This window comes from Arvicola amphibius, chromosome 8 (assembly GCF_903992535.2).
Source record: "Arvicola amphibius chromosome 8, mArvAmp1.2, whole genome shotgun sequence".
NCBI lineage: Eukaryota > Metazoa > Chordata > Mammalia > Rodentia > Cricetidae > Arvicola > Arvicola amphibius.
In genome coordinates, this window is record NC_052054.1 from 44,129,864 (window position 1) to 44,156,548 (window position 26,685).

Below are 26,685 nucleotides of genomic sequence, written 5' to 3' on the forward strand. Positions count from 1 at the left end.
GTGAATCAAAATAAAAAGGTCACCTTAAAAATTTAGGAAAAATATATAAATGTTTCTATAATATATATGTATATATATATGTGTGTGTGTGTATGTATATATGTATTTTAAATTTCTAAGGGGGAAATCAATCTTAAATTCATGTGCTAAATTTTTCAATGCTTCCATTACAGACACTATCCTAAATGTCCAAATTGGTTTGGCAGCAAGAATAAAGAATTTGGAAACAGAATTAGGTATGATTTCTCCAGTACATGTACTTAAAGGTGGGTTTTATTAATTTTTGGAATATATACTTATAGCAATTTAGAATGAACGTTCATAGGTATTTTTGTCTCTGTAAATGTAATCCCATTCTTAAAACATACTTGGAAAAATAATGACCAGGATGCAAGCAGTTAGCTTCCTCAGCAGTTTGTCCCAGTTTCTAGGGATCTGCCTTCTCTTCTGTAGCTAGCTCAGTTTCAAGGGTCTTACTGGGAATAAACACTGTTATTTCACAGTGATTAAGTTTTCAGGCTACCCACAACCTACAAATATAATTTGAAACAAATTTACCTTTCCATCATTAAAAGAAAACATTGTTGCTTTCATTTTTAGAGCTAAATCTATTACCCTGCTTGGGTATGCTGCACTCTTCTGGGCATAGAATTTCATAGCAAGTATCAAAATAATCAAGCCATGAAGTCGGATGCATCAAGCCATCATTTCTTATTCACCAGAACTTTTGAAGGCGTACCTGGCACATTTTGCACAAAACCAGTACACAACAAATAATGATGCCTGAACCTTAAACATAAACAGGCATAGGATTTCTGACCAGGTTTTCTATTTTTGCACACAGCCCAACACCTGGAAACAACTGTACCGTGGGCACTCTCCTCGAAAGTGCCAGGTGTTTTCCTCTGGACTAAGCCAATAAGTAGAGAGCAAACTAAAATCACTGTTTCGGAGAAGGTTGATGGGGAACAACACTGCTACAAAACAGCTTCCAGGAGTGGGAAGCATGTCCAATTTTCCTCTCTGGCAACTGTTTCTTGTTGGGGCAACAGGGGATTCATAACACGGTTTGGAATATGTTCTCTTGTCCCTTCACCCGGAGGCAGGGGGTTCCCAATCAAGTCAAAATGTAGATCTATGCAGTATCAGCAGGGCATTCCAAGCGATGTCATGGGAGGTGGAGCCAGTCTCCATGACATTCCATGAGACTGAATACTGCAAGGCTGTCTTGAAAACAGTCTCTATTGGACCAAGTCTTTTCTTCGCTGGGAGTTGTCGCATCCAAGACTTAATTTCAACAGGGTTCAATTTATTGCTTGGAGCTCTGGCAGCATAAATCTGTCTTCTTTGAATGGAAAATTTGACCAACTGCGATGAGGTAAATGAATTTCGAAAGTGGGGGAGTGTGGGTGAGGCATACAACTTTGTTTTTGGAAGGGGAACAGGGTGCATTCTTAAAGCACCAAGCAATCCCCAAACCCCAAGTCTCCGTGGATTTTTGTGTTAGTGAGGCAGAGACTAGGGCTCAGAAGCCCTGTGGGGAGCCTAGGGACTGGGTTTGAGAGTTACCGGGCTCCGGGGAATCCCTATCCTGGGTAAAAAGAGGTGACTGGAGAAAAGACGCGCTTCAAAATCATCCATTGCCTCGCAATCCCCCGCGTTCTCCTCGGGATCGCCAACTGGTGAGCGCAGGAGCATGCAAGCGCTACCGCATTAGCCGCGGTCACTCGAGGATCCTCCAGCTTTGGGGCTCCGGGCTGAGTGCTCTTGGGGCCGTGTAAGCTCGGACCAGCTCCGGTTCTGCGTCTCTGGACGGGTCTGACCGGGCTCCGGGGCTCAGCTCCCGCCCTCGCGCTCCGTGGGGAGCTGCGACCTCCCCGCCTCTGCCGGGCCCCCGCGAGGCTGCGCTTCCCGTAAACTCCCCGCCCTGCGCGGCCCCCTCCCCGCCTCGGCTCCACCCCCGCGGGACCCTGGGAGGCGTGAGATTGGCCCGGACGCGCTGTCACTCTCCGGACGCGTCACCGCCCTCGTTTCCGACCGCCGGGAGACCGGCAGTGCTATTAGTGCACGGCGGGGCCGAGGCGGAGGGCAGCACGGTACCTGGTTCGCTCGCACTCGCCGGCAGGTCGGCGCGCTCGCTCACCTGAGCTGTGTCCCTGGGCCGCAGGGCCACCGGGCTGTACGCGCGCCCCCGCCCGCTGGGACACGCACGGAGATGGGCAGCGGGAGAAGTTGACGAGCCCTCCACGCACGCGGCGCCCTTGCTGCCCAGAGGTGCGCAGCCCCTGCCACCGAGGTGTCCGCCGCCCTGCCCCAGATGTGCGCGGGACACCCTGCCTCTGCGACTGGAAAACTTCACCCCAAGTCCAAAGTGGGCTCCGAGGGCGGTGTCCGCAGCTGGACCGCGGGGCTGCCTGCGAGGGAACTGTCCTGCGGCTCCGGGGCAAGGGGAGGGCGGGGACCCGCTGGAAACTTTCTGACCATCTTTTTAACCACTGCGTTTTACTGTCTCCTCTCCCCGCAGGGGCTGCAGCCAGCGCTCTGTCGCGCGTGCTTGTTTGCCAAAGGAGCCGCCCCGGCAAGGAGAGTCGGAGGGAAGCCGCTTCCAACCGGGAGACCGGCCGCTCAGACACGCGCTCTGGGCGGCCTGGATGCGCAAGAACCGGCCCCGCAGCCGCTGACGGCCGGCGGCAGCGAAGTTTGGCTGCTAAGCGGCTCGGCGCCTGGCCCCTGGACAGACTGCCAACCGGCGGAAACGACCGAAGCGATGCCCGTGGGGGGCCTGTTGCCGCTCTTCAGTAGCTCCGGGGGCGGCGGCCTGGGTGGTGGCCTGGGCGGGGGGCTTGGTGGCAGTAGGAAGGGGTCTGGCCCCGCCGCCTTCCGTCTCACGGAGAAGTTCGTGCTGCTGCTGGTGTTCAGCGCCTTCATCACGCTCTGCTTCGGGGCAATCTTCTTCCTGCCTGACTCCTCCAAGCTGCTCAGCGGGGTCCTGTTCCACTCCAACCCCGCCTTGCAGCCGCCGGCGGAGCACAAGCCTGGGCCGGGGGCTCATGCCGAGGACGCCGCCGCAGGGCGAGTCCGGCACCGCGAGGAAGGCTTGCCCGGGGACCCCGGGGCTATCCTGGAAGAAAACTTAGCCAGGATCCGTGAAAACCACGAGCGGGCTCTCAGGGAAGCTAAGGAGACCCTACAGAAGCTGCCCGAGGAGATCCAAAGAGACATTCTGCTGGAGAAGGAGAAGGTGGCCCAGGACCAGCTGCGTGACAAGGAGCTGTTTGGGGGCCTGCCCAAGGTGGACTTCCAGCCTCCCATCGGGGTAGAGAACAGGGAGCCAGCTGATGCCACCATCCGCGAGAAGAGAGCAAAGATCAAAGAGGTGAGTGCGTAAACCCTGCCAGAAATCCCACTCACGCTGCTGTTTTCCAGGGAGGGATGATAAATGGTTGGAACTTAGGGCTTCAACGTTATCGCGCAGAGGCAAGGGAGGTCTGCGCTTCCACTGTTTGCCAAAGGCTGCACGTTTTCCTCGTACTACCTTAGGAGATGTGGCCAGTTAGGATGTGAGGCTGAATCTGGTTGAAGTTACATGCGGTGCTGAGCTTAAGCTATAAGAGGCAGGTGTGAGGGACTACCCGAGCAGGTGATGAACTGCCTCCCTGCCTGCTGCTGTTAGTCCACCCTGAGAAGAGTCACTGCGCTGGGCTTGCAGCCCCCCTCACGAAGGCTTGCAGGTGGTTTCAAATTGAAGCTGACGATCAACGCAGGGCATCAATCACGCGTGGTACAAAGGTTATAACAGTGTGCCAATGCGCCCAGTGTTCAGTCTTGTGGCCTTTTCCTGCCAGGTGGCATTCTGTGTGTATGTAACAGGCTGTAAACGTGAAACTTGAGACTTCCTGTCAGTGGGCCACTTACTATCCATTACCGATTTAAAACACGAGAACTACACACACACACACACACACACACACACAGAGAGAGAGAGAGAGAGAGAGAGAGAGAGAGAGAGAGAGAGAGAGAGAGAGAGAGAGAGAGAGAGAGAGAGAGAGAGACCTACTGCTTTTTGTATTACTGGAACATTTTCAGAAAAGGGGTATTCTCTGTGACGCAACAGGTCCGCCTCGACTGCAGCTCAGTAACAAACTCATCCTAGAGCAAGCATGGACTTTGGTTAAGTCCTGTGTCATTTCTTTCTGGTTGTTTTCACTTGTAGCCTGTGAGTGGCTTCTGACAAGTTTAAAGGTGAAGGAAATCCTCATTCAGGCTGTCATTTCAAAGGTGAAAACTGAGGACTTACAGCTCACGAAGCAGTTAGTGACCAAGTTGAGACCCGAATAAGGGAGCAGAGGCTTCCTTCCCATTCACCTTGCTCTGGGGACATGTCTCCTTCCAGGCTATATTTTCCTGGGAATCCAGACCTGCAGAACTATGGTAAAAGCATGACATCCCAACTTTGGTGAATCCCCTAAAATGCACTTAAGATTTATTCTTTTTGGAGTTTTTGTTTTAATATTGGTTCTGTTATCAGGAAAGGGTCATGATAGCATTTTCAGGAAGTGAACAGAATCTGGAGGCTGTTAAGAAATTTAAGGTAACTGCAGAATGGAGGCAGGTTGATTGCCATTAGATGTGCCTAAGACAGGCTGAAACTGGATAAGATGTCGTTGAGCAAGTTCAAGTGGACTTGGGTCCCTTTTAGATGTTTCTGAGAATCATGCCTTTTAACTCTCCAGGCCCATGACTTTGTTTAATCATCCTTCCAGCTTTCCGGTTTGCAGCCAGCCCTCTTCAGGCACGGTTGGGGAATGGTTTCTGCTATCCTGAGCAACTTTCCCCAATAGTTTTCCTTCTCTGTTAAATCCTGACAGAACTACCCTTCCTGGAGAACAGAACACGCTTCTGCCTCTTCCTAAGCATCTCCCCATCCTTACCTCTTGCACTTCTTAACCAATACAGCCCATTAGAAAATTTATTCTCAGATGGTCAGTATCTGCCACTGTCGATGTTTGAAGACACTTATTTATGCATGGCATGCTTCTGAATTCATGTGAGCGGCCAGTTAATCTGGGCTATAGTTGTAGGAACCAGAAATATTAAAACTAAAGCATTAAGAAGCTGACCATTAACAACTTAAAGTGGATTTAGAAGAGACACAGTGCCATTAGGACTGCTATTAAGCAGTCCACTGAGGGCAGCATTTTAACAGTATGGATATCTGCTGGCTAGTAGACCCTTCTTATCTGTGTCTCTAAATAAAAGAAACTTAATTTACCATGTCAAGGAAATTTATGAAGCCTCTGTCATGTGGTGCCAACATCTTAGAACCTAGTTCAGACTGCCCAGTTTTACATAAAATGTTAGAACTGAATGCGTTCTTTAAAATCCCAAGCTGTCACGAAAACTCCAAGCAGTCAACATGATTTGCTTCAGAGTTTAGTCAAAGGCCAACAGGATGAGGGGAGAAATGAATTATGATTTTCCATTAGAATAGTTCAAGCAGACACAGTCCTTTGTAAACCAATACTTCATGCTAGTCTCTTTTTTCATTGTTATTATTACTCTTTGACAGCTTCGTGCAAGTGTGTAATTATCCCCCCCACACACACCCTTACCCTCAACTCAGGCAATTCTACAGGACGTGGTGTTTGACCATGGGGGAAGAAAAGTGGTTGTCAGTTGAGGGTGACACATTACACTTCAATTGTATACATTAGGTTTTATTTCCTGCATTATAGGCAACTCGCCATGATCCAGTAGCTTTTACCTTGGTTCTGTTCTTGTTTCTGTATGTTCTAGTTGTCTTCATACTTAAGTTCCTTATTATGCTTGAATGCGCTAAAACTTTTATAGTTAAAGTTTAGAAGCTATAGAATTAAATTTTAGTCAAGCTCTTATTTTGTAAGTTTGGTTCGGAGGCAGTTCACACTGTTTTTATATTGCTGACATCATTGTGTTGTTGGTACCACATTGGATTTTTAATAAGTTTGTGTCTTAGGGGAGGTAGGCTGTTAATTTGAAACAGGACATTGCCTCGGCCAAAAGGTATTGAGTGAATTCTACTAATTCCAATAATGATGGATTTGATGTAAACTCTCGTCTTCCCACCCATGTGAAAACCTTGTAAAAACATTTGTCCTAGAATTTCCCTGATTTCTGCTACATGCCAAATGTGTGTTAATTGTCGTGAATTTGATCTCCATAAAATTTTACTCAAGTTATCCTGTACTTAAAAAAAAAGGTTAAAGGTTAAATAGCTTCATAGAATTATTAGGAATGGGGTCTATTTTCCTTTCTACTGCACCTTTTTTAAAAAATTATCAAAGCTTTTCAAGTTTTTTTTTTTTTTTTTTTTTTTTTTTTTTTGTGGGGCAGGCAAAACAGTAAACCTACACTGTACCTTAGGATGAAGGCCCTAATCTAGTTTAACAATGAACATACTTTTCATTTTCTGGACTTGTGGAGTATTCTGAGTGATAGAAAACAAGTAACCCTTCTCAGACTGGAGTCCCCGTAGCATAAGAGGGGCATGGAGCTTTGCAGGCTGGCAGACTTGGGTCTGTCACATGCGGCTTTGGGACCTGCAGCTATAGTCACAGCTGCCTTCTCTTTTCGTTCCAGACCTATTTGTAAAATCAAACACATAAGAAAGGTGACTAATAAGTAAAACACATTTTGTTACATCTTACACTATCACTAGTGGGGTGTGCGCGCGTGTGTGTGTGTGTGTGTGTGTGTGTGTGTGTGTGTGCGCGCACGCGTGCGTGCATGCGTGCCCATGTGTACTGAGCACAGTTTACAGTTTATGTTAAACATTAACTATTTGCCCTTTGGCTCAGATGTGAGAATAAGTTACCTTGACAAACTGAAACAAAAACACTTTTATTTTGAAACTTAGCTTTCCAGGTGACTTTTATGGGTTTCAGTGTGGAAAAGCACATTTAGAGCATAATGAAGCTATCCTTTCAAGTCCTGTGCCAAGGGGCTAGGACACTTGTAGGTTGTTTGCCAGTCCCCAGCCCCTTAAGCCCTGCTACTTGATGTTCCTTATAAAACAGATACTAACTAGCACTAGCCTGTTCCACTCAGGGATCCCACAACAAGGGAACTGTTGAGACTTGTGAAGGGTTCTGTCTTCACCAAGATGAAGAAGTCAGGGATTCAACAGTGTAAAGAGTAGAGCAGGTGCTGTTGAAGTTACATAAGCACGAAAGATTGGGAGTCGAAGTGAATCATCTTCAGTTTCATTTTCTGCAAGCCATGCCTGAAGTTCTAGAAAGGGAATCCCTTGATTCCCATCCATCAGGCAGCTAAGATTCACATAAAGGAGCTATGTACATAAGACTTAGAACCTGGTTAAAAAAAAAAAGTGGTAAAAGGCAGCTTAAAAATATACTACACCCCGCGTGGAAACCCTTGTAGCAGTCCTCAGGTGAGCTAATCAGATAAGCCATCTTGAGAAACTGAAAAAATGCTTGTCTGAGAGATCTTAGTTTCTTGGGATTTACCGCAGAACTTACATACTTGAATTATAATGTTTTTAAAGCTTTGATATATAACTTCTGTACTAACCGGGGCTCTCAGTGTACGTGTCAAGGTCACAAGGGAAGAATATGTGCAGATGCCTCTAAAGATGAAGGCTCAAATGCAGAGGGTATGTGAAGCGCCCAGGACCTAACTTACATACCCTAGCTCAATAGGCTTTTAATTTCTTTTATACCATATAGGAAACCATAAACATAATATGTTTTTTTTTTTTCTTGGTTTTTCGAGACAGGGTTTCTCTGTGGCTTTGGAGCCTGTCCTGGAACTAGCTCTTGTAGACCAGGCTGGTCTCGAACTCACAGAGATCCGCCTGCCTCTGCCTCCCGAGTGCTGGGATTAAAGGCGTGCGCCACCACCGCCCGGCCTTAATATGTTTTAATTAGCCACAATAAGATCCCAGATGTAAAGGAAATGATTGGCAAAATTACCTAAATAGATAAGAAAGGAAAAGGCTAATTTATGGGAGATGGTATGTTATTTGGAGGGGAAATGGCTTAACTTTTCCCTTTGTTGATAGCCGGCTGCCTTGCCTGATGGTCAGTATCTGAGCTCCCTAAAATCACCTCTATGTCTCATGCTCTCCTAAAAAGCCCTTATATAAATGCCGAAAGTTAGTTTTTGGTTACCAACAATATACCAGGAAAACACTAGCCTTAAGTTTTCTTTTTTTAATTTTAAAAATTAAATGTATGAATTAGATCATAAAAATATTACAGCTGCATGAGACCCATTGGGCACCTTGGCTCATCATGTGCACTGTAGTGGAGTATCCAAAACACCAAGATTTTTCTGGAAATCACCAGTTAGTGGCAGAGTTGGATTGAGAATAGAAGTCCTGATTCTTGGTGAGTGCGGTTCACTGTCCCTGTCAAACTTAACTTCCTAAATGGACTCCCAAAATGAGTATTAGCAGGATGGTCATATTGGCTCTCTACAGACCCTAATATAGAATGAGCATAAAACACACGAGACCCAACTCTGTCTTATTGTAAAGTTTACTTGATAGGTTTTGAGTAAGCCCTAGTAAGTTTTAAAATATAGTACTGTGGACGTGACTCACAAGATTGTTTTTTTTTTTTTTTTTTTTTTTTTGGTTTTTCGAGACAGGGTTTCTCTGTGGCTTTGGAGCCTGTCCTGGAACTAGCTCTTGTAGACCAGGCTGGTCTCGAACTCACAGAGATCCGCCTGCCTCTGCCTCCCGAGTGCTGGGATTAAAGGCGTGCGCCACCACCGCCCGGCACAAGATTGTTTTTAAGATTACACATCTAAGTGTGATGTGATATGTTTTTCCCTGTTTATAAAGTTCTCTACAAGAGTAGAAGCGCTTGTAACCGTCACACTCTATATGTTTGTGTGGAGAAGTGGTGAAGAAGAAAGGGAGAAACAGAGGGTTACAATATAGAAAAAGATGTGGGTGCCCAGAGCCAGAAAGGTGCAATGACTGGGGGAGCCCTTCAGACTGTAAATGCATGTGCTCCGCACCCATTGCTTTAGATAGCAGAATTCATGGTTAACCTGAGAGGACTCTATAGGCTTTTGTAGGTATATATACATTAAAACACGAACACACACACACACACACACACACACACACACACACCAATCCATAGGCCTCTCTGTCTCCTTGAGGTCCTGGAAAGTCTGTCTGAGTGTACTGTGCAATCCCCTCTTCTGCCCTGTCCACTTGCAGCCAAATGAGAGTTAGAACTATGGCTTCTGGACCCAGACTACTTGGATCTGAGTTGGGCCTCATCACACACTAGCTCTGTGACCTTCATCAAGTTGCTTAACATCTCAGAAGGTCATTTTCCTCATTTGTCACATGAAGGCTACATTAGCACCTACTTTGGACCATGAGGTGTAAAAGTGATCTTTGCACAAAGAGCTTACATGGTACCTGGCGTGCAACTGGTATATGGCAAATGCTGCTTGCTGCTATGTCACTGCTGTTACTTCCAAGGGGACTTTATTTCCTATGCTGATTAATAAGCCAAAGATATAGTGATAGAATTTCAAAAGACAGTTATAATAGTTAAAAAATAGGTTTTGATGATGAAAGATATTCATCTGCAGTTCCAAATGATCTTACCAGATAGGTGTGGTTTTTAATTGTGCTATGATCAACTCTAATTCCCTTACATTGCTAAATTCCAACAAGCCTTCAGTAAACTTACCTTTAAACTTAACTATTCACCACGCAGGCTTCATGTTTCTTTACTTCGGAGCATGCGTGAAAGAGGAACTTGTTTCTACAGTCAGATAGGCTTTCTCTGAAGTCCTCAGGGTGGTCACAGTCAAGCTGCCCCCTTAAGTACTGACATCAGTCCTCAGAAAAAGACTGAGCAAAATGAGTCTTAACTTGTTTTGTCCTTGGATGGATGTCGCAAAGAAGTAAGAAGAAAATTATAGTTTAGATTTGGCAAAAATTGTGTAACTATGATAAACTCTGTAACAAGAGCTAAGCACCTAATGCCCAGTTTGGGCAAATTAGTTATATTTTATATAATAAAAGCTCTTGGCTTTTTTTGAGAGTTTCATATTGAATTTAGCTGTATCAGGTTTCATATCAAAAAGGCCCTCAGATATCTTAAGACCTCATACTCAACTCACCTATTGGCCATGGTGCTCCAGTGGACTTCATGAATGCCCTCAGTGCCCGAAGGGTGGGCTGCAGCAGTGCAGTTCACTGCCTGAGTAGACCAGTTCCCAGGGTGATACCCAGACGCTAATGGGCACCTGTGCCTGGAAGACTGGCTGGCCCTGCTGTGGCCCTCCTGCCTCCTCAACCCTGCTGAGAACAGCTTGGAGAGAGACAGAGCAGCTTCAGATAGTCCCTGAAAAAGCAAGGCTGGCTGATACTTGTTCTTAAGATAACAGAGGCCACCCCACCCCACCTCCACAGGGTCCTGATAAAGATTTCTGTGATCATGAGGAACCTGAAAGAAAAGCAAATGAGATTACAGCTTAAGAGCATTTAAGAATCAGTGCTTGCCTCTCGTGAATCAGAGTTAGGTAAATCAGAGCCCAGCAGTCCTGCAGGTAATGCAGATATACAAAATAGAAAAACCCAATGGCCTTTGTGTTTCCATAGCTTTTTTTGTAAGACTGATGCTCTCACTCTCTGCTTCTCTCTTTCCCTCTCTCCCTCCCTCTCTCTACCCCTCTCTCTCTGCAGTCTGTCTTCCCAGATCATAATTAAGCAAATACTCAGCCCCCAAGTTGCTACACTCTTCTCTGATCTCAGCAATATGATATTAACTTTTATTTGCATTTTTATGTATTTCTGTGTAGTTTTTTGTTGTTGTTGTTTAAATTAGATTGCCTAGAGTCCAGGCCTTCCCGTGACTGTTTATCATGAGAATTTGATGTGAAGGTAGGTTTGAAAACGAGGTGGAAACCAAATGAATAACACCCGGTTGTGAAAGAATAGAGTTTAATAATACAGTACAACATAACTCTAAGACATTTTTTGTTGCCACACTCCTGGGGAAGCCTGTTTGCATACGCCAAGGGTTTATGGGAAAGGGTGTGGTAGTGATTGTTACACCGGCCTATCAATGACACAACCTCACAGCTTGCAAGCCCCACAGCTCTTGCTGGAGTCTCTCTGTTCCTGTCAGATCCTTCCTAGTGAATGGTCTTTTCGGGATCTCCAGAGGAACACTAACCTAAGGAACAAGAGAACTTCAGAGATAATCACTCCTGGCCCTTTCTGAGGGTGACAGTCTAGATTCCTGAGCTGAATCTGAGACCGTGATGGTCTGAAGTTAGTTTTCCTTTCAGGGGAATATATCTGCTCAAGCTGCTAAAAACCTGTGCTTGGTCATCTTATCTTTGTCAGGGCATAAGTGAAGAAGCCAGGTGTGGATGCTTAAGGTAGCACATGGGTGCGTGCCTGTCTCAGACTTGTTTCCAGCTCTTAGGACTTTACCCTTCTTAGATGTGGAGCATGTAGAAGGGCTACAGCATTGAATGTGCTTGGTCGAAATTGTTGTTCTTGCTTTAGCAAGGGAGAAAGTAAATTTGAGAAGCAGCTCGTGCCTTTCCTGTGCTGTTTTCATTGTAAGCGAAGGCCTGTTTTTGCAAAGACAGCTGAAGTGTAGGTGAAGGTTGCAAGTTGATTTAGCACTCTGTGTCTGTCTAATATGCTAACTCACTCACAGTTGCGACCATACTACAGAGGCATGCTTTTATTGCTTAAATTATCTTCTGTTGCTTTCTGAAAGCGTAGTTGATCACATAAAAGCATCATGATTTACCATTTCTTTGAACCTGAGCATTAATTTTTTTTATATAAAAACTGCTAAGATAAGCCTTTGTCTGGTAACTTTATCTCATTTTCCTGTAAGTAGGTTGGATTGAACGATCACAGTAGCCGGAGTGTTCCTCAAAGCACCTCTGCTTTCATCAGCGATATACTGAATGCAGTCTACTAAATCTTTATGTATTCTGTCGGCGATGAGACTGTGTTTTGAGTTGGATTGCTTCACTCTCCAGAAGCTCAACCCCACTCAGTTTACCAGCTGATCTTCATTTTGAAATTGAAGTTAGTATTTTTTTCTTGAGTTCCTGAGTGCTGCATCTCTGCCGATCTGTGGGTGGTGGGAGAGATCTTCCTTGGTTCAGATTCATTTGGCATGTTAATATTTAAAATAAAAGTTGAAGGTTAAAAATAGTCCAAACACCCTTCAGAATGACTTTTTTTTTTTTTTGATACCAAAAACGGAAGTCCTTGCAGAGTTGCATTCTTAAGAAAACTTACCCATAGGACACCATTTACACCTTGCAACCACTCACCTTCTTATGTTTGAAAGAGCAGGCTAATCTTTTGTGGGTTAGAGATCTTTGGTGGTGTAAACAAGCATGCTTTTTATCGAAGTTATTTCTAAATAGAAGGGAAGCCCGGTGTTAATGAAGTTAGGGATCTCTCTCTTTGTTCTGATTTCGGGCTAATTCTTTCAAATCAAATGTTCGTAGTTGCAGTATATAGAATGTTCAAGAACTACTTATTTGAAAGCATATCAGTTATTCATCCAGACCTTGAAAGTTCATACAATCCTGCTGGACACCAGAACTATTCAGATTCGGCTTTGAGACTGTGTTGACATGATGAATAACGGTTAACATGAAGCTAGTATTTTATTTTTATAAACAGTGGTTTGAGAGGATGGCAATTTTAGAATATTTAAGATGCTGATTCCGGAAACATGTTATTTTTGTAGTCAACTGGCAGTGTTGAAGGTTGTATCTCGTTAGCTATAGATTTTCCGTTCACAATTAGAATGCCTGAGGAGTGCATATTCTGATTTAAGGAGTTATTAGCACGAGTCGGCAATTTTATAAGGGATTCTTATTAAGAAACGTAAGAGGATGCTTATGTACTGTAAAGGACGCTTTCTTTGATGGTCGGCTGAGTGTTAATAAATTGTACAATTCACTCCTATGAAGCACTTTAGTCTTCATTATATAATCCTCCTGGGGTTACTCAACATAGAATGTGTTTAGAAGAACTCAGTAGCTTCAAATGGGAAGGTCAGTGGATTCGAGGAGCATAGGAGATGAAGATGATTTATTAACTGCTATTGAAAACTACATTAGCAGATAGAGTGAATAAAATTATGATGTATTAGGTATTGTCTGAGTAATAAGAAAAAGTCAGTACAGCTTAGACTTCCTTGTCTTTGTCTTACTTTAAGAATCCAGAATTTCTGTGGCATAGGTTCTTAATGGTCATTAATATATTCCAGAACCCATGCCAGGAGAAGGAGAAAATCTGTTACTTATTCTACCGAATGACAGCCAGATCGCCAGCTCTGAGCCTTGCCCTAAATAGGACCCATCAGATATGTGCTAGATGGACACACATTTTCAGACAGACAGAGCAGCAGGAGTAACTCTGGCTAATTGACCTCCTTTTAAGTAATCACGCGAGTACTCCTGGGCTGCCAGCCACCGTGCGGTGAAGAGGACTTGAGTTCTGTTTTGTTTTCTCTCCCAGTCAGAAGTCATAACAATCATAGCTCGTAGCTCAGAAGAATAATGAATATAGAAAATGACCTTTTCCAGTTTTGAAGCTATTTCTTAGAATGATTTATACAATGAAAACAGTATTTGTTTTATTATGTGACTAGTAAACTGGCTGAGAAAGTGGTTCATAAAAAAAAAATCCTTGGAGCAAATGTAGCATAAATAAATGTGATATGACTGTTTGGAATATGGAAAAAACGTAAATGACTGCAGGATTCTGTTAAAGGTCAAGACGTTTTCAGAGTAAAAAAGCTGTGGCCACTTGAAAAGTCACTCTGCCTCGGTTTTACAGTCAACGTTTCTGTTTCTCAGGTCTGTGGTTCTTAAACAGTCCTCAGTTATTTCTGTTCATTGTTTTCGTGGGTCATGACTGTATTTCGCAAGAGCCGTCGTTTTCCTTGTATTGTGATCTTGTTGTATTTGATACATCTAATTAAATTTCCCTTTTCCATTCCTTAGAAAGTTTCTGAGATAAAAGTATTTTAATAAGCCATGCTTATAGTGCCACAGCGGGACTGTAAAAATCTTGGCTTTTCCATTCTCACTTTCAAAAGATAAAAGTTATAGGGGAAGTATTTTTTTTTTAACCAGAGAAATCAGAATTTCCTCAGTGTCTTCTTCCTGTAAGAAAAGCGTTGAAAGAGAAAATTAGTGTTTCCCTCCCAGATTAATGTCGTACTTCCTAAAAACACGCTGTCTATTTCACCAGAGCATGGCAGAGTTCTGTGGAGTACATGCATTTGCAAATGGTCTCTTTTCTAATCCGTTCTGCAAGTTCATCTTTTCAAAATAGCATTTCTCTCCTGTTGCCCCACTAAGTGTTCTAATAGTTCCCCATTTCTCTTCAGAAGTGATTTAAGCTGACATGCATCAGAATTCCCTGGGGAATCTAAGAAGGCAAGGATAGATGACTAGGCTCTGTCTGCTGAGCTTCTTATTTTGTGGGACAGGGTGTGTATTTTTAGCATGACGCCAGGTAATGCTGAAGCTTCTGGTGAAATGGCTTGCGTCGAAGAACAGTGTTCTGGAATGTTGCTTTCTTTGCCTGGGTAGCATGGTGACATTTCTTCATTTCGCCTCTTCGCTCACTGGGAAGCACTCTATTTTCATTGAACTTGTATAGTTACTGTCTCCAAAACGCAACTCATTTAGGGTTTTTCTTATTTATTTCATCCCTCTTGTAAGAATGGCATCCTCTTGCTTGCTCAGTCTGTGTTTTTAGCAAGTCCTTGCTCCATTTTCTTTAATAAGCTGCCTTGTCTCTAAGTGTCTGTGTCATTTATTATTTCTTTCCTTGAGCCTACAGGTGACAATGTCACTGCTATTTTGATCACCTTCCTATGGGCTTTAGAACCCTTACAAGTGGAGACACCTTTTTCTGTCCAGTAGGTTTCTGGCCCCAAAGTGGATCACAGAAAGTAGTTCATGATAAATGTAACCAGAATGAGGATCAACTTAAGCACGGGGCCAAATGTCTTTCCTGTTTGTGTATAGTGTATAGTGAGGCTGTATGCCAGAGAGGAACCTTTTCATAGCCTTCCTTCCCACACCTGGGAAATGAGGCCACTAATTATCTTTTACAGAATGGTTACAAGCATTAAAATAGAAAAAGTATATGAATCTCTCAGCATGATGCTTGACAAGTGATATAATTTAATAAACAGCATTTTTGGTAGCAAGTAGAAATTGGTGGGAGTAATAAGTGTGGACTTTCATTCATAAAAACATTTTGAAACCAGGCGGTGGTGGCATACAGCTTTAATCCCAGAACTTGGGAGGCAGAGGCAGGCAGATCTCTGTGAGTTCGAGGCCAGCCTGGTCTACAGAGCGAGTTCTAGGACAGGCTCCAAAGCTACAGAGAAACTCTGTCGCAAAAACCAAAAAACAACAACAACAACAAACAAACAAAAACCAAAAAAAGAAAGAAATACATGAAAAAAAAACATTTCTAACCTATTATCATGTTGGGAATTTGAGGGTACCCTGGAATGCAAAGTGATACCTTCTCAACACACACACATAGATACAGGCAAATACACACACCAAATATCCATAGAGGAACATACACATACCACACATATACTCACACACATAAGACACACTGAAATGCTGAAATGCACGCAAATGTTACACACACACACAGACACACAAATCTACATAGTAAGTAAATTGAGTATAAGAAGTTATTTACAGGATATAAATGCAAGTATTTGCTAAAGTGTATTGACCAAAATCTTCAATTTTTTTTGTTTTCACTTTCATTTTAGTTGTGTTTGCCCAAACACTTGCTTCCCATGGCAGGAAAAAAAAAGCACCATTTGCCATCCTACAGAACCGGTGGTCATCCTTAGGAAGGCCACCAAGGGTGCTATCCCAGTTTTCATCTGCTCATCAGTGTCCAGTCTCCTCTGGTCCTTAGCCTGATGCTCATTTCTGGAGGCAGAAAAGAAGGCCAGGAGATGGCTGAATTTGGATGACACTGGGCAAGCACTGGAAGAAATATTTTGTGAACTGAAATGCTGTGAGTGTTTTAGCCCTGTGCATAAATTTAGCTCGATAGTTAGGTCTGTGTGCTTTCCGTTTAGAGTGCATCTACAGCCTTGGTGATAATACATGCTCACTATTAGTTTTGCTGCCCCTTCAACCACATTGGCAGCAGATGGTTCTAGTGCATTTAAAATAGGAATTAAAGAGTCAGATGGGAAACAGCATTAATAATTTGGTCAGCTTTAATCTGCTCCAGATTAACCTTGAAGTTTGTACCTAAAAGACGAGATTTGAAAACAGGATGTCAACAGACAACCTCAGAGTTTGCCTCCTCTTAGTGAATGTCACACTTCCTGAAGAGCACTTAACTCTTTTTAGTCTTAACCAAAGAAGGGACATACGTTCTTCAGATGTAACCTAAAATAATAGCTTCTAATCTATAGCATTACCGTTTGCTTTTAAAGATTTTTAATATAAAAATCCAAAGCAGGACTTTTAAATATGAAAAATGGCACAGAAAAGTAAAAGGTGTCCTTTGCTGGTTTCAACATTATTTGACCTCCCCTTTTCCTAGCTGTATTTGACCTCTCCACCCTGAATGTATATTTTGCAGGCTTAGAATTTTGAATGTTTGTCCTCAGTAGTAGGGGAAAGAGTACAAGCTGACATGAAAGTATCTCTCCAGTTCCCTGCCCTTTATAGTAGTTCTGAATTTCATAAGGCAAGAAAACAGTTTGAATTCTCGGGTTCAGCTTAGTAAAATGAAGTAAGATGGGGTGGTTTAGAGAGAGCCGTGGGGGAGGGAGCAGTGCTGTCCCTGTCTTTCCTGATGCTCCTCTTAAAGTCCTTCACAAGAGGCCCATGCCCACAGGTCTGGAAATCTGTCAATTCACTTCTGTGGTTGTAGTTCTCCACCCACCTGTGATCTGGAGAATTACACTCCAGGTTTCCTAAGGAGAACAGTAGCATCAGGGCTCACAAAGGATTTCTTCGGGGACTAGCCGCAAGCATTGTAAGCTGACCTGCCAGGTACTGATTTGAGTTAACCCCTTGGCTGGTAGAGTCTTCATTTGGGCAGCCATTCTGGCTGTATGCTCCTTAGACATTTTCAGGGATTCCCCTGCTTTTTGCAGATGGAAGGCGATGAAGGGTTTTGTAGCCCAGCATGCCACAAGCGATCGGGAATTAATTTCCACAATGCTGTTTGATGTCGTGCTAGCTGCCTTGTTGTCATACTGCACCCATACTGTTCAGCGCGCTCCATCCCCTGCATGCTCTCTCAGAGGGAGACTGTGCACGTTACCCATGTCAGATTGCTAGCCGCCTTAATGGCAAGGCCTGGCTGCAGTTCTCAGGAGAGCAGTGCTTTCCTTTCTGGAAGCCAGAGAGGGAAATTCCAGACATGCGATTGGTACAAAGACAGATCACCATTCCCTTGACCCACAGGGCTCTCACTGTGCTTTAGAATTCCTGAGGGAGAAAGCTGTCAAGGTGCATGATTGGTTAGCATATCTGGGGGCCTTTTCTTTTCCACAAAGTTGCTTGAAGGCCGTTTCAGGAAGCAGTGCATTTGATTGATCTGCCGTCGTATGCATCACCATAGTGTGCACAGTGTTTTCCCAGAACACTAGGGGATTTTCACAGATGGACTTTCAAGGGCTGGTGTGAAGGAGGCAAGGAAAACTGGTAGGCGGGAAAGGTTTTCCTCTGTACCTTCAGGAAGCCTATGCCCTGTACTGCACTCTGGAGCATCTCCCAAACCCCAGGGGGCTCTGAGTGTATTAGTGGCTGTGTGAGAGAGTTATCTGTACATTTCCTACATTCTAAAATTTTCTCATAGTTACATAACAGGACTCCGAACTAGATTTATTCATTTCGAGATGAGGTTTCTTATAGTCCAGGCTGGCCTCCCAGTTAGTGTGTAGCCAAGGATGACCCTAAATTTCCTGTCCTCCTGCTTCCATCCCTGAAGGTTTACCGTTCCAAGCATGTGGTACCAATACCTGATTTGTGAGATGCTTGGGGTTTTAACCCAAGGTTTTGCTTATGTTAGGCACTCACTCTACCAGCTGAACTACATCCCTACCCTTATGTCCCTTTATAAATGTATTTTCTTAATTCTTTTTATTGAGCTATATATTTTTCTCCACTCCCCTCCCTTCCTTTCCCCTCCCCTTCTACCCCTTCCCATGATCCCCATGCTCCCAATTTACTCAGGAGATCTTGTCTTTTTCTACTTCCCATGTAGATTAAATCCATGTATGTCTCTCTTAGTGTCCTCTTTGTTGTCTGGGTTTAAAAATGTATTTTTAATTGAAATAGAAATGCATCATGTCCCTCCTCCCTTTCCTCCCTCCATCCCCTTTCTGCTACCTTCCCTCAAACCCTCACCGTGTCCCTCTCAAGTTAGTAGCCTCTCCTTCATTATTACTGTTACATACATAAAGATGTGTGTGTGTGTGTGCATATATATACGCACACACACACATACACACATATATATGTACAGCTTGCTGAGTTCATTTTTGTTGTTTGTGTATATCTGATTTCAAGGCTGACCATTCAGCACTAGACAGTCAAACAGGGGACTCATCCCTAGGAAAGACTAATTCCCTCTCTCAGCAGTCATTAGTTGTCTGCAGGTCTTTGTCTAGGGGTGAGACCTTGAGAAATTATCAATTTTGATTTAATGTTTTAAAAGTATTTCTTAACTAACTCTTAAGTATCCACTTTTACTTTTCAGGTATATTTGGTTTAAGATCACAACAATGGCGTTGCCTGATGATGTTGGCTCTGTGCCTAGATTTAAAAGCCAGGTGGCTATTTAGTGCCACACACCTAATAAAAATGGCTTTTCCATTGTGCTCCCCAGCAAGCTCCATTCTTTGAATGGAATGGGTCTGCTGCTCTTGTTTTTTGAACCATTTGTATGTACTTAAAGCAGAGTATGTAGATTTTAAATCTCATCTTTGCATAGATTTATTTCTTTCCTTTTCTGCCTGAGAAGGGAGAAGTCAGACAGGAGGGACAGCACTGTCTTCATCTTATACTTTAATTACAAAAGGAAAACCTATGTTCAGTTTGTTGTGAACAGCCTCTCTTGAGAGTAATAGCTTGTTCAACATCAAGCATTTTTATTAGTATGACTATATATGTGCAGATTATACTTTAATGATATGTATATGCACAGTATATATATGCATAATTATATATGTGCAGGGTATATATATGCGCATAGTAAACACATGGGTATGTATATGCATAGTAAACACATGCAGTTTTAACTCTGGATTGGTGAAGAATTACCAGCTAACCACTGTGTCACATTCGTCAAGAATTTATGGAGGTACTATGCAAACCTTTTTACATTTTTTACAGAATTCTTGGAAAGCCCTGTGAGTTTTATATTATGTTCCCCTTTTTATACTTAGGAAATTAAAGCTGAGAAAAGTCATGCAAAATGTGCATGGTTGCATAACTCCTGTGTGCTTCACTATATATATTTGCCTGGCCCCAACACACTTTCTTCTCTCCTAAGCCTTTTGTCTGTTGACTCCCCTCAGCAGCAGGGCTTGGGTCTCTCCAGGGTCTTGTTTACCTTGAGTAAAGAAGCGGGTCTTGTGTCACAGTTACTATCTCCATCCCATATTTTAATTATAAAAGGAAAATCTATGTTTAGTTTGTCTGGAAAATACTCTCTTGAAGGTAATAGCTTACTCAACATCAGGCATGTTTATTACTGCGAATACTTCCATATATATATATATATATATATATATATATATATATACACACACACACACACACACACAAATATCATAATGACATGAATATGCAACACTTAATGATAAGTATATGCATATACATTAATAATATATATACCTAGGGTTCAGAAACTTGAAGAACACCAAATTTTAAGGGATAGCTTATGAATGTTTAAAGCAATATTTTAAATAATTATATGCATTCATTATATTTAAATATATGTAAGTAAACTTATTTAAGTAATAATTAAAGTAAAATAAAGTATGTATGCATGTAATTATTTAAAGTAATGCTTTAAACATTCATGAAAGTAATTAGGTGCTGTGGAGAGTTGTTTATATCGAAACAAAGAGAAAGACGATAGACACCGGAAGAAACAAATAGGACAACTATGATCGCTTAAACTTTAAAAATATATAATACTTAAATTTTTAGTCAAGGAATCAGTCTATACAGTGTGATCATATGAACACAAACAAAGCTCAAACTTTAAGTTCATGATGAGGTATATTGCCCTCACCAAACAAAATCTACAAATTCAAGTACTAATGCTACTGGCTTGGGGTTGAAGTTTTGGATCCAGAAGGTGGGTGGTAAGCTTAACGGTAGAGCACTTGTCTAGTGTGTGCTGTTTTTGGGGCCCTCCTGGCACTTGCATAGAAGCAACAACAAAGGCCACTTTCAGTTCCTCTTATGAGACACATCCACACATTATAGCACTTTTTAAAATATGTATACTAACCAATAATAGTAACCATTACACTCAATTCTTTTCGTTTAATAGAACAGATTAAGAATCACTACCAATACTCATACAGACACTGAGAGTTACCACTCAAATGTGCTGGAAAGTCTGTGGTGGGCAAGAGAGATCCAGCATTGCCACCATGAGATGGAGAGGGTGGAGGGCACAAAGGCAGTGTGGGCAGTGTTGTGATGGGCAGGTAGATGGCCAGGGTCCTTGCCAGGTGTTCAGACCTTACCTGGGGGAGTAAAGAGCATGTCCAAAGACTTGGCGGTGATCCAGACGATTATGGTGACATATAACTGGGTGTAGAGATTGAGAAAGTAATGTACCCTTCACATATTTAAAAATCAATGTGTAGAACTTGGTGACTGCTAAAATGAGAAAATGAGGGGAGAACTAGAGCAGAGGAAAGTTGTAGGTTCTTTTCTCGAGCATGGTGGGCAAGATCACAGGTGAAGGAAGGGTGAGTGCACTGTGTGTGTGTGTGTGTGTGTGTGTGTGTGTGTGTGTGTGTGTGTGGTGTAGACCTGTGGTCACCATGCTTTGGGAGAATGCTTCAGACAGGCAGAAGTTACCAAATGGAGACTCTTTTAAGGTGGAATATATAATTCTGGGAAGGTTTAACCCAGAGACGTACATGTTGAGATCATTAAATCCTGAAAGCCAATAAGAAGTACCAGTACATTTTCCTATTAGAAGAGGCAAGGGCCCAGAAGTCTGAATAATTTCTAATTTTAAAGGATATGCAAGCAAAGAAAAAGAGATGCAAAAAGAAACTTGTAGAGTGTGGCACCCTGGACCATTTTCTAACTTTTAATATTTTAAAGGAATGAGTTTCAGCTGTCTCCAGCACTTCTAAGGGACGAAGACCTAGAATTGTCCTTTGGAGTTGACAATAGATAAGATGAACATGACTCCCACTGGGGCAGATTCAATGCAGTGTTTGGGTAGAGGCCATATTGCACTAGAGCTAAAGACATTCAAAGTACTCTTAGGGTCACTGTGGATGGTGCGGAGAGATGAGGTATAGCTGCAGTATGATGAGTAGCTACAGGAAGACTGAGTAGAGACACAGGCAAAGTTAACATTGTCAAGCACATTGTGGAATTGGCGGGCAGAGGTCTCTTCTCTCCTTAGATGGCTTTCCTTTTCATTTCTAACTTTATTAATCACTTTCTTGTTGCTCTTGTAAACACCACGACCAAAATCAACTTGGAGGCGGTAGTATATCACTTCACAGCTTACAGTCCATCATAAAGGGATGTCTATGGCAAGCACCCAGGGCAGGAACTTAGAGATGGCAGCTGAAGCAGAGGGCATGGAAGAATTACATACTTCCAACATGTAACAGTAGTGTAGATTCTGTGCCATTAGAAATTGGAAGTACACAATTTGCTCTTTTATTTTACAAAGGGTTACAATTAAGGGATTGCCCTGAGTCTCAGACTTTGGACTTTTAAATAGCCTGGAAACTGTGAAAGACTATGGGGACTTTTGTAGTTGGACTAAAGCATTTTACATTGTTGTATGAGCCTGTGGGGGTCAGGAATGGAATGTGATAGTTTGAATGAGAAAGTCCCCCATTATCTTGGGCTTTTGAACACTTGTGCCCATTTGGTGGTACTGTTTGAAGAGGTTCCGGAGGTTCAACCTTGCTGAAGGAAGTATGTCACTGGGGGTGGACTTTGAGAGTAAAAAGCCTTACTATCTCTGGTTTACTCTCCCTGCTTTGTGCTGGTGATTGAGATGTGAACACTCAGCTCCCTGCTCCTGCAGCCATGCCTTACGCAAGCTAGCTGCTACGCTTCCGGGTCATGATGGGTTCTTATCCCTCTGGAACCGGAAGTGGAACACTCTTCCTTAAGTTACTTTTGGCTGCAGTGTTTTACTATAGCAATAGCAAAGTAAATGATACAGCTATTCTTGCCACTGTGAACATGGCCGGCAAGCAGGCCAAGGTAGTCTGCCCTCCTACGTATCTGAAACAAAAGGAAGGCACATGGTCCCCAGGGACTTCTAGATAATCTATAATAGGGGACTGTTTGTAAAAACATATATCCATTCAGCATGGGTAAAGAAGAGGATGGTGATGTATGATAGAAGGAAAAGAATGGCTGTCTCGTGAGTTCAGGGTAGCAAGACCTCACAGGGCCTGCCTGGAGCCTGGTTTGATCTACAGATCTGGAATGCATCACAACCTAAGGTCACCTTTTTCTTATCTGAAGTATTCAGTCTTTTGTGACTGGTTACAACTGCTTTAGTCTTCCCTGTGCAAGCAAGCTCCCTATGAACACATCTCGGAGTTGGTACAACCAATGAGTTCAAATGGTCATATTGGAAATATGCAATTTTCTTTTTGATTTTACAGAGGCTCAATTAAAAATTCCTAGAATGGAGAGCTCAGGCCTAGGTTTCCTTATGTCTAATCAGGTACGATTGGGGTTGGAGCAATGATTCATAGGACTGGTGGGGTAGCCACAGTATAGCCTCCTGAGTGATGATGAGCAGGGGGCTACATGGCTACACAGAGGCTTCCAAACACCCCTGCTCTATCTAGACACCTGCTTTGTTTTTGGTGTAGACCTACTTGTGAGAGTTGCTTCATCTGGGGTTCTGCAGTAATATGCACTACAGAATGTCCTGAAACTGACTATTGATCAACGTTAACATCTTACCATTATCCCATTATCATAGTAATACAGTGAACCAAAGCTATGTCACACATGCTTCCACTTGCTGTGATAAATAGCATCACCAAGAACAGCTTGCAGAGGAACAGGTTTTAGCTTATGGTAACCCATTATTAAAGGGAATGAAACAGGAAATTACGGCAAGAACAGAGGCCAGAAACATGGAGGAAATCTGTGTGCTGTCTTTGCTTTTAGACTCATAGTCAGCTATCTTTCTTACATAACCCAGGTCCACCTCCCAAGGAATAAGACAATCCACAGTGGCATGGGACCTCCTGTGTTAATTAACAGTCCAGAAGACCCTTCCACATTCATGCCCACAGGTCGTTCTGATGGAGGAAGTTCCTCATATGAGTTCCCTCTTTGTAGTGTGTCAAGTTCAAGTTGACAACCAAGGTGCTAGACTTCACAGCTGGCCACTATTTAACACCTTATCCCCTTGCTGTTTCAACATGTAATGAAAACTTCGAATTCTAATGGTGGCCAGTTAATGGGAGCATGTGCCATCATTCATGAACATACACAGTGCCATTTATTCCAACTTTACAGAATAATCATGTGTTCCTCCTCTTTTGAAACCCTACCTGTCTATCAGATTAGATCTCAGTCTTATTAATTCCATGTGTTTTCACCTGTGTGTTTTTCCTGACAGCCAGGATTTTTTTTTTCCCTAAAAAAGTCTTTCTATTTTTTAGACGATTCTTTGTTTAAATGCCTCTATAATTTTTTTGGCATTCTTACTGTTGCAGGCAGCACACGCACAGACAGTGAGATACAAAGCTCATGCTTGTCTTTCTCACTTGTTACCAGCAGAAGCTTGCACTTTTGAACCTGAGTGTCTCATCTGTGACATTATAGTAATAACTAATAACTGTTTCAGGAAATGTAGGAAATGTATTAAGGGTTTGAAAGACCAAGCATCCAAGCCCTAGTCTGCTGTGTTAACCACATCCATGACAAGTCTATTACTCCCTTCCTTGTCTTGAACATGTTGTGTGCTGGGAGTATTCTGTCACTGGGGTAACAAATGATCAAAAAAAAAAAAAAAAACAAAACACCTATGCTGGCTTTTGGCAGTATCAATTACCACTCAAGGTTCTGTGGAGTACGGCTTGTTTGATTTCTCTACACTGGTTGTCATAAGGCTCAAAGCAAGAGGTCAGCTGATCTAGCTTCTCAGCTGGAGAGAATCTGCTTAAAAGCACATTGGGAGGGCTGGGCGATGGTGGTGCACGCCTTTAATCCCAGCACTCGGGAGGCAGAGGCAGGCGGATCTCTGTGAGTTCGAGACCAGCCTGGTCTACAGAGCTAGTTCCAGGACAAAAGCACATTGGGGCATGTTCTCTAGGTTTTTGTGTTAGGAGCAATTCAAACATGTTTTAGAAGTTTGTGTGGAGAGCACACTTATTGTTATCTGTACTATAAATCCCTTAAAAATATGGTACACTTCACACATTTCTGTGTCTTCTGTGTGCAGGGGCTGTGTCACACCTCTGTGCATTATTCCAGTCATGTGTAGGAGGTGCAGTCGTGGGGGTGTCCCTCTGTTTTCAAACATCAGCATCCCATGAAGTTCTTGCTCAGCTCAGCATTGGCTTTCCCTTCTGTAGCATCTCTTGCCCCCAGCTGAAGCTTACTTTCTGTTCTGAAATGCCCATGTGATTAGTTTGGGCTCGCCAGCATACTTCCGGATAATCTTTATGTTCAGGTCAGCTAAATTAACCACAGAGAAGTTTGCTCTACTTGCTAATTTCCTCTTTCCTTGTAAAGTAACAGACAAGTCTAAGGATTGCAGTGTCACGCATTATGGTTACCTGCACTAAGTTCTTATAGGTGTATAGTATTTGAAGTCAGACATAGTCCCCTGCATACATAGAGCTATTCAAAAGCCATTGCTGACTGACTGTGTAGCCTATGCCTGCGATTTGTGCTCACCCCTAATAAGCTATTATCCAAGAGCTATTTTGTGCCTTTAGTTAGAGGTAGGAGTGACCTGAATCAAAAGAAGCTCACTCTGAAGTAGTACCTTTCTATTTCCAGCAGCCACTGCTCTGTGTGCAGATACCCAGAAAGGAAAACAAAGATGTTGTCCACATATAAACAAGATGAGCAGATGAGCAGGATATTCTGTGACTTCTTTGGCCTTTCTATGAAGCCCCTTCAAGTGCCTTTGATAAAGTAACTTGATTTAATCCTATTCTTCATATGTTACGGATAGGTGTTCTGAACTCGGTAGAGCTACTGAAGGTGTCACAATGGAATGTTAATTCTCATCTGTGGTTCTTGTCCTCACTGCCTAACACCTAATGTAGAAGTTAGGAGCATAAATTCAGGAACCAGACTCACTGAATTTGGTTTTCTCTCTGCTACTTGTGTATCCAATAATCTGTGTTCTTGTCTGTAAAACAGAAGAAAATATAGGCCCTATTGAATGCAGCTACTGTTAAGGATGAATCATGTGTACATACACACACAGTACTTAGGCGTGCTGAGAACTGGGGCTAGTGTTATGTATTTGGGTTATTATTAGAGTTGAACAATTTGCTTTGTCTCTCAACAAGGGCTATTTTGACCCCCATATTACATTTTACAATGACTCTACATAACAGTTGTCCAAATGATGGGATGGGATACAGGCATCTATCGTGGAGAGGTCAGGGAGGCTGCTAATCAAATCATATGGCATTACGTAAGCCTCCTGCTTACCCCCGCCACTGACTACACATTCAAAGAAAGCAAAACAAAGAATACCCACTTCAAATCAAATGTCAGTAATGGTGAGATTGAGAAATCCTGTTTTAAATGAACAGATTATTCTATTTTTATTTATTAAAAGTATTTCATCTGCAAATACTATGTTTAGATGTTCTGAGTGATTTAACATAGTGAAGATGTTCAAAACTACAGTCACAAGTAACTGAGTCCTATGATAAAATAAAAAATTAGAAAAAGCCTTTTTTGGTGGTTAAGAAAATAATTTCCTTCATTTAGCTAATTTTATATGTAACATTGTATATACTATATATAACAGAAAGCATAAGACAAGAGTATATTTCATCTCTTGAATGTACATATAGGGGTTAGAATACTCTGTCTCTGATAAATAGAGTGGAATGTCTATTTTTCTTAATTTCTTTGTCTAGTAAACTTTCTTCTGAGGACCATAAGGAAAGAAATTGCTTGGATTTGGGAACTTGCTGTTACTCTGTGTTTAGTGCTATAGTCAAGGTAATGATCATCGCTAACGTGATAGTAACTTAGAGCTTAGAGGACGTGCATTCCAAGGCCTGAAGCATTTTGCCAAGTTCATTCTTTTTATAAAACATTGCATAAGGCTTGTGTTTACGGTCTTCATGCCCTCTCAAACCATAGGCTTATTCAATGAGTTACAGCCAACTTCAGCTATGCCTTTCTCCACCCGCTACC

General features: G+C 42.7%; 1 protein-coding gene across 1 annotated transcript in view; it reads left to right on the forward strand.

The window, feature by feature from the left end:
• Positions 1-2,050: 2,050 nt before the first annotated feature.
• Man1a1 (mannosidase alpha class 1A member 1) overlaps positions 2,051-26,685 on the forward strand; it is a 177,880-nt gene continuing 153,245 nt past the window's right edge. Inside the window, exons 1-2 of the mRNA XM_038338520.2 lie at positions 2,051-2,274; positions 2,525-3,376. Coding sequence (XP_038194448.1) covers positions 2,768-3,376 — 609 coding nt within the window. The 5' untranslated portion in view covers positions 2,051-2,274; positions 2,525-2,767. The remainder of the gene's footprint in view (positions 2,275-2,524; positions 3,377-26,685) is intronic.